This window comes from Nerophis lumbriciformis, linkage group LG37 (genome assembly GCF_033978685.3).
Source record: "Nerophis lumbriciformis linkage group LG37, RoL_Nlum_v2.1, whole genome shotgun sequence".
Lineage (NCBI taxonomy): Eukaryota > Metazoa > Chordata > Actinopteri > Syngnathiformes > Syngnathidae > Nerophis > Nerophis lumbriciformis.
The window spans coordinates 21,798,733-21,806,145 of record NC_084584.2 but is presented as its reverse complement, the minus strand read 5'-3'; the positions used below and the strand labels follow the sequence as shown (position 1 = coordinate 21,806,145).

Genomic DNA, 7,413 nt, shown 5'->3' with positions numbered 1-7,413 from the left:
TCTATTTTAGACACACGTTCACTTTTTTGATTTGAGCATCTTAAACATGATTTGAGGTTGATGAATAGTAGTAGTGTCCCCATGCATGCATGCATGGAGTTTGTAATATAATGTATAAGGGAGGGAGGCTGCACAGGCCCATTATGCAAATGAGGGCATCACTTGCAGGCCATCCACACTTTGGGCCTTGAGGACTGCAACACAGGCAGGCTCTGCACTAATGGCCCCATGCTCAGTAAACACAGCCCCTCTCCCTCTCTCCCATGTGGATTTGAGACAACAAAAGATTAGCACTATTTGCAAATATACAACTGAGTTCAAAGGCACTGCTTTCCTTAGCCGGCTTCCCCTTCTTTTGTCTCAAGATTCGCCATCACTGCTGCACTCACACTGCAGATCTTTGGTGTTAAACCTCTGATCCTAAACCCGACTGTGCTGGGATAAAATGTGTATTTTTGTCAATGAAGTTTTGTATGGGAAAGTATTTATATTATGGTGATGTGGATATGAAGAGGAGAGAGGTTCTCCAGGGGCGTGTTTAAAGACTGCGGGAGGCGAGGTGCGCGTAAACCACGCCCCCTACACAACCCCATGAGGTCCCTGGGGGCCCTTAAATCATGGGGCCTGCGGGTTGCAGCGGTTAGTAAAGCACCCTCACGAGTCAAGTGAGCGTCGATATCTTGGGTTCTGTCGGTGTGTGAGTGTGCGTGTGTGTGTGTGTATACATTGGCGTGGAAATATGACCTCCTCCAACCCGGACCAGCGCCTGGAGCACCTCCTGAGCGCCGTGGAGAGCGAGTTCCAGAAGGGCAGCGAGAAGGGGGACGCGTCCGAGAGGGATATTAAACTGACGCTGGAGGACGCAGACCTGTGGAACAAGTTTAAAGAGTTGACCAACGAGATGATTGTCACCAAAACGGGAAGGTAGGCTGCTCCTTTGCGCATTTTACGCACACTTTACGCAAGGTAAAGCGTGGCTTTTGGTTACCTTTCCAGGAGGATGTTCCCGGTGCTCAGGGCGAGCGTCAGCGGCCTCGACCCCAACGCCATGTACTCGGTGTTGCTGGACTTCGTGGCCGCCGACAACAACCGGTGGAAGTACGTGAACGGGGAGTGGGTGCCCGGCGGCAAACCGGAGCCGCAGAGCCCCAGCTGCGTGTACATCCACCCGGACTCGCCCAACTTCGGTGCGCACTGGATGAAAGCGCCGGTTTCCTTCAGCAAAGTCAAGCTGTCAAACAAACTCAACGGTGGGGGACAGGTAAGAGACAACATGGAGGTGAAAAAATAGAAAAATAAAGTAAAAAAAAATGTGATGATAAACAACATATTTTTAATAATATTGTAAAAATATTACTTGGTTTACTGTCAAACAAACTCAACGGTGGGGGACAGGTAAGAGACAACATGGAGGTGAAAAATTAGAAAAATAACAAAGCAAAAAAATTTGATGATAAATAACATATTTTTAATAATACTGTCAAAATATTACTTGGTTTACTATCAAAAAAACTCAACGGTGGGGGACAGGTAAGAAGCAACGTGGGGGTGGATTCATGCATTTGGGACAAACATTTTTTTTTAAATTAATAGAAAGTAACAAAAATAATGTAATAATAAATAATATATTTTTAATAATATTGTAAAAAATATTACTTGGTTTACTGTCAAACAAAGTCAACGGTGGGAGACCAGGTAAGGGACAACAGGGGGTGTGGATTTTATGCAGGAAAAACAACCAAAATGTAAAAATAAATAAATAAATACATTTAATAAATAAACTGAAAAAATATGTTAACAAAAAAATTGTCATAATAAATTTTAACTTTGAAAAAATATCACTTGGTTTACTGTCAAACAAAGTCAACGGTGGGGGTGGATTGATGCATTTGGGACAAAAATGAAAAAACATTTTTTGTTACTTTTAAGAAAGTAACAAAAATAAAAATGTAATAATAAAGAATATATTTGTAATAATATTGTAAAACTATTACTTGGTTTACTGTCAAACAAACTCAACGGTGGGGGACCAGTTGAGGGACAACAGGGGGGTGGATTTCATGCATTTGCAGGAAAAACAGCCAAAATGTAAAAAATCAAATCAAATCAAATGAATAAACTGAAAAAACATGAAAACAAAAAAAGTGTAATGATAAATTGAACATTGAAAAAATATTACTTGGTTTACTGCCAGTCAAACTCAACGGTACATGGGGACCAGGGGGTGGATTCATGCATTTTGGGGTAGCCCTGCAGGAAGAACTGTAAAAAAAAAACAGAAAAAAGGTGTAAATAACAAAAAAAAAGTACATAATAAATATTGTATTTCTAATAATACTGAAAAACTATATATTACTTAATTTGAACCTTTTTACAGTATTACTAAAAATATCAAAATGGCCCGGGTTTTTGATTTTTGAAGAAGTTTGAACACCCCTGACTTTTTTCAAAATGCACAGATTATGCTCAACTCGCTACACAAATACGAGCCGAGGATACACATCGTGAAGGTGGGCGGCATCCAGAAGATGATCAGCAGCCAGTCCTTCCCGGAAACGCAGTTCATCGCCGTCACCGCGTACCAGAACGAAGAGGTGCGTGCACCTGTAGCCTCCATTTAAAAAAAAAAAAAAAGACCATGACTAAAAAAAAATCTCATTGTTTTTTTTTTTGGGGTCACAGATTACGGCCCTCAAGATAAAGCACAATCCTTTCGCCAAAGCCTTCCTGGACGCTAAAGAAAGGTACAACGTGTGTCTTTTTAGGCAGCGTTCATGATTAAAAATGATTTTGCATCATTTCAGGAGCGACCACAAAGAAGTGCCGGATCACAGCGTGGACAGCCAACAGTCGGGCTACTCACAACGTAAGCGTGCCTAAAAGTCGCCCCATATTCTGACTTTGTACTCATGGTGTGGTTCTGGTATCAGTTGGAGGTTGGTTCCTCCCAGGCCAGAGCCCCATCTGCCCCAGCAGCAGCCCCCCGCAGTTCAGCGGCACGGTGGCCCACTCCTCGGGCTCCTACTGCGAGCGCTACTCCAGCCTGAGGAGCCATCGGGCCACCCCGTACCCCAGCCACTACCCCCACCGCACCGCCAGCACGAGTAAGACCGGCCGCAAAGCAAACTGACCCCAAATTGCTCAAATCTTGACTCACTGCGTGCATGGTTCTTTGCAGATAACTACATGGACAACACTTCAGGCACCTTGGCGCCCACCCATGATGGCTGGTCCACCCTACCGATCCCAAACTCCACCGGCATGGGCACCCTGTCGCACACCACCAACTCCACATCCAACTCAAGGTGAGCCTTTCACATGTCAAAATAAGACATAAATCACCATTGTTTGTTTTTTCCGGGTTCCAGTCAGTACCCCAGCCTCTGGTCCGTGGCCGGAACCACCCTCACCCCGTCGGGCTCGGCCTCCGGTTCCATCCCCGGCGGCTTGACCTCCCAGTTCCTGAGGGGCTCCTCCTACACCGGGCTGACCTCCTCGCTGCCCGTCTCCTCGCCGTCCTCCATGTACGACCCCAACCTGGGCGAGGTCGGGGTCGGGGACGCCCAGTTCGAGAGCTCCATCGCCAGGTTGACCGCCTCCTGGGCGCCCGTGGCTCAGAGCTACTGAGAAGAAGAAGAAGCAGAATCAAAGACAATCCATCTCACTCCTCTTGGCTCTTCATGTTTGGACCATCCTCACACATTTCCTTTTTGCGCTAACTTTCAAGTGTATATCTTTGTAAATAGAATAAATTAACGTGCGGTTATGTTCCATATTAATGTGCCTGCATTCAGACTAAGAAATTCAAGTGCCTTTTTCCTGTACATACCTATCTATTTGTATTTGAACTCGCTTGTTATTTATGACATTTAATAATAAATGTAAAAAAAAATGTTTTTTTTTTTTGCTGTAATACCCTCAGTGTTTTTTGGGAGGTCATTTAAGTGTGGAAAACAACACCATGAAAGGGTATGAATATAAGAAATAAGCACGTCCACACAGCTGTGCTAAGTGAATTGGGGCTCCTTCTGTGACATGTAGCTAAGATTCCCCGAACACTGACACCTTTTTGTGACAGTCTGCGTCGTGGTGCGACATGCGGCCCGCACATTCAGTCCCAAATCAAAGACACTGAATTTTACGCTTTTTTTTTTCCCATTACTTATCCAAACACCTAAAAAGTAATTTGAAAAAATGTAATTACATTTTTTTTTCCTGAGCTGATTTTAATTAATGAACCTAGCACACTCCTCGTCCCATTCAACTAAAAACATGAACATTAAATTCCTTAAAAAAAACAAGTCAGTGTTAATGATTTTGCTGTGTATTAACACAAATGTGTTCATATAACAATAAAAGCCGTACTTTGATGTCTGAGCCAAGGCTGACCATTATTTTATACATTAGCAACAACATGAAGAGTTTATACTATAAGTACTTCATTACAATATTTATAATTGGAAATTTAATGACTTCTGACTGCCGTTTGCTTTTTTATTGAGCAGATATGCTTTCAAATGGTCTTCAATAACAAGACTGTTGAGGTGCATTATTAATAACCATGTTAATCCTTCAATTAATTAATTGACAGAACTGCCTTCACTTTTGGTATTTCCTCTTATCTGGTCATGTGCTAACATGCTAATGCTTTATGCTTGCATTTTAACAAATTTGATCAATATAAACCTAAAAATCATAGAATTTGATACCTTAAAAGAATGCGAACTGTTATTTTGTTAGCATGCTAATGTTGATTTAGAATATTTTAATCATTTAAACCAAAGGTCTTGACATTTTTGGTTGATAAGACTTTTTTTTTTAATCATTATTATTTTATATACATATATTTTTATATTCCACCTGCAATTTTTACACAAATATAAATGTATATAAATATACATTAACATTGGTTTATACTGTACCTTGCATACTGTATTATTATAATATTCTTAGAATTTAGGGTAGCACGGTGGAGCAGAGGTTAGTGCTTGTGCCTCACAGTTTGATTCCCAGGCTCGGGATCTTTCTGTGTGGAGTTTGCATGTTCTCCCCGTGACTTCCGGCACCTCCATAGGCTGATTGGCAACACTAAATGGTCCCTAGAGTAGGAATGTGAGTGGGAATACTTGTCTGTTTATATCTGTTGGCCCTGCGACGAGGTGGCGACTTGCCTTAGCATTTCGGTTGCGAACTAGCGATTAGTGGCGCTAACTGCCGCTAGCAATTAACGCTCCAGTTGCTAGCTGGCTAATAGCGGCGCTATACTGTATTCTTTAAATATCTTGCACAATATCATGGTACCTTTAGGACTTTTAAGAGCCTCGATTTAAGCCTAAAAATCATAGATTTTTATACTTGCCGCCATCTCGCAAGTATCCTAACAGTATGTTAGCATGCTAACATTTTATACTGTCAATTTAGCCAATTATACATGTTTAAAACAAATAAGTATGGATTTTGATGCTTTGCGCCATCTTGCTAGCTAAGGTTTTATACTAGCATTTGCGCAAATTTATATGTTTAAACTACAGATGTCCGATAATGGCTTTTTTTCCGATATCCGATATTCCGATATTGTCCAACTCTTAATTACCGATTCCGATATCAACCGATACCGATATATACAGTCGTGGAATTAACACATTATTATGCCTAATTTTGTCGTGATGCCTCGCTGGATGCATTAAACAATGTAACAAGGTTTTCCAAAATAAATCAACTCAAGTTATGGAAAAAAATGCCAACATGGCACTGCCATATTTATTATTGAAGTCACAAAGTGCATTATTTTTTTTAACATGCCTCAAAACAGCTGCTTGGAATTTGGGACATGCTCTCCCTGAGAGAGCATGAGGAGGTTGAGGTGGGCGGGGTTGGGGGGGGGGGGGGTAGCAGGGGGTGTATATTGTAGTGCTGCAAGGGGTTCTGGGTATTTGTTCTGTTGTGTTTATGTTGTGTTACGGTGTGGATGTTCTCCCGAAATGTGTTTGTTATTCTTGTTTGGTGTGGGTTCACAGTGTGGCGCATATTTGTAACAGTGTTAAAGTTGTTTATACGGTCACCCTCAGTGTGACCTGTATGGCTGTTGACCAAGTATGAATTGCATTCTATTGTGTGTGTGAAAAGACGTAGATATTATGTGATTTGGCCGGCACGCAAAGGCAGTGCCTTTAGGGTTTATTGGCGCTCTGTACTTCTCCCTACATCCGTGTACACAGCGGCGTTTTAAAAAGTCATTCATTTTACTTTTTGAAACCGATACCGATAATTTTGAAACCAATACCAATAATTTCCGATTTTACATTTAAAAGCATTTATCGGCCGATAATATCGGCAGTCAGATATTATCGGACATCCCTAGTTTAAACCTAAAAATCATTGATGATTTCCTCATTTTGGTGACAACATGTAAGTATGCTAACTGCTTCTGTGTCAGCACGCTAATATTAAATCATTAGACTTTAGTATGCAGAATTGTTTGGACTAAAGTATTTTAAACAACTGCCCAAAAGGCAGCAAATTGGCCTTAAAGCAAACCCCGGGCCTTCAGTTCACAACACAGATAACAGGCTCATCAAAATTGACATGGGAATTTTTTTTCCTAAAATTAACTTACTAATCAATTTGACATTATGGAATGCATTTATTTTTTTATGGGTGAAAATAAGCTTAGGGCTTTTTTTGGTTTAATATTTTGGATTTGGATTCAGCAACAGGCAACTGACAAGGTGGAATTGTTGACTTCAGTATACCCACCACATCAAAAATGTATAATGTATAAGTAACAAAAGTATTAGAAACAGCTCTGGTGTGTGATGCAGTGCAGTTATACACCACTAGACAAACCAGAAGTGCAATACAAAACATTAAAGGACAAAACTCAAAACCAGTGAAGTTGGCACGTTGTGTAAATGGTAAATAAAAACTGAATACATCCATCCATCCATTTTCTACCGCTTATTCCCTTTGGGGTCGCGGGGGCGCTGGAGCCTATCTCAGCTACAATTGGGCGGAAGGCGGTGTACACCCTGGACAAGTCGCCACCTCATCGAAGGTCCAACACAGATAGACAGACAACATTCACACTCACATTATACGATGATTTGCAAATTCTTTTCAAACTACATTCAATTGAATAGACTGCAAAGACAAGATATTTAACGTTCGAACTGAGAAATTTTATTTTTTGCAAATATTAGCTAATTTGGAATTTGATGCCTGCAACATATTTCAAAAAAAGCTGGCACGAGTGGCAAAAAAGACTGAGAAAGTTAAGGAATACTCATCAAACACTTATTTGGAACATCCCACAGCTAATTGGTAACAGGTGGGTGCCATGATTGGGTATAAAAGCAGCTTCCATGAAATGCTCAGTCAGTCACAAACAAGGATGGGGCGAGGGTCACCAATTTG

At 41.2% G+C, this 7,413-nt stretch overlaps 1 protein-coding gene across 1 annotated transcript; it reads left to right on the top strand.

Annotated features, from left to right (window-relative positions):
• Nucleotides 1-739: 739 nt before the first annotated feature.
• Nucleotides 740-3,627, top strand: tbxta (T-box transcription factor Ta). Its single transcript, XM_061931289.1, has 8 exons — nt 740-924; nt 997-1,261; nt 2,460-2,594; nt 2,683-2,744; nt 2,805-2,866; nt 2,931-3,104; nt 3,179-3,305; nt 3,369-3,627. Exons 1-8 carry the CDS (start codon nt 740-742, stop codon nt 3,625-3,627), a joined length of 1,269 nt encoding a protein of 422 aa, XP_061787273.1.
• The last annotated feature ends 3,786 nt before the right edge of the window (nt 3,628-7,413 follow it).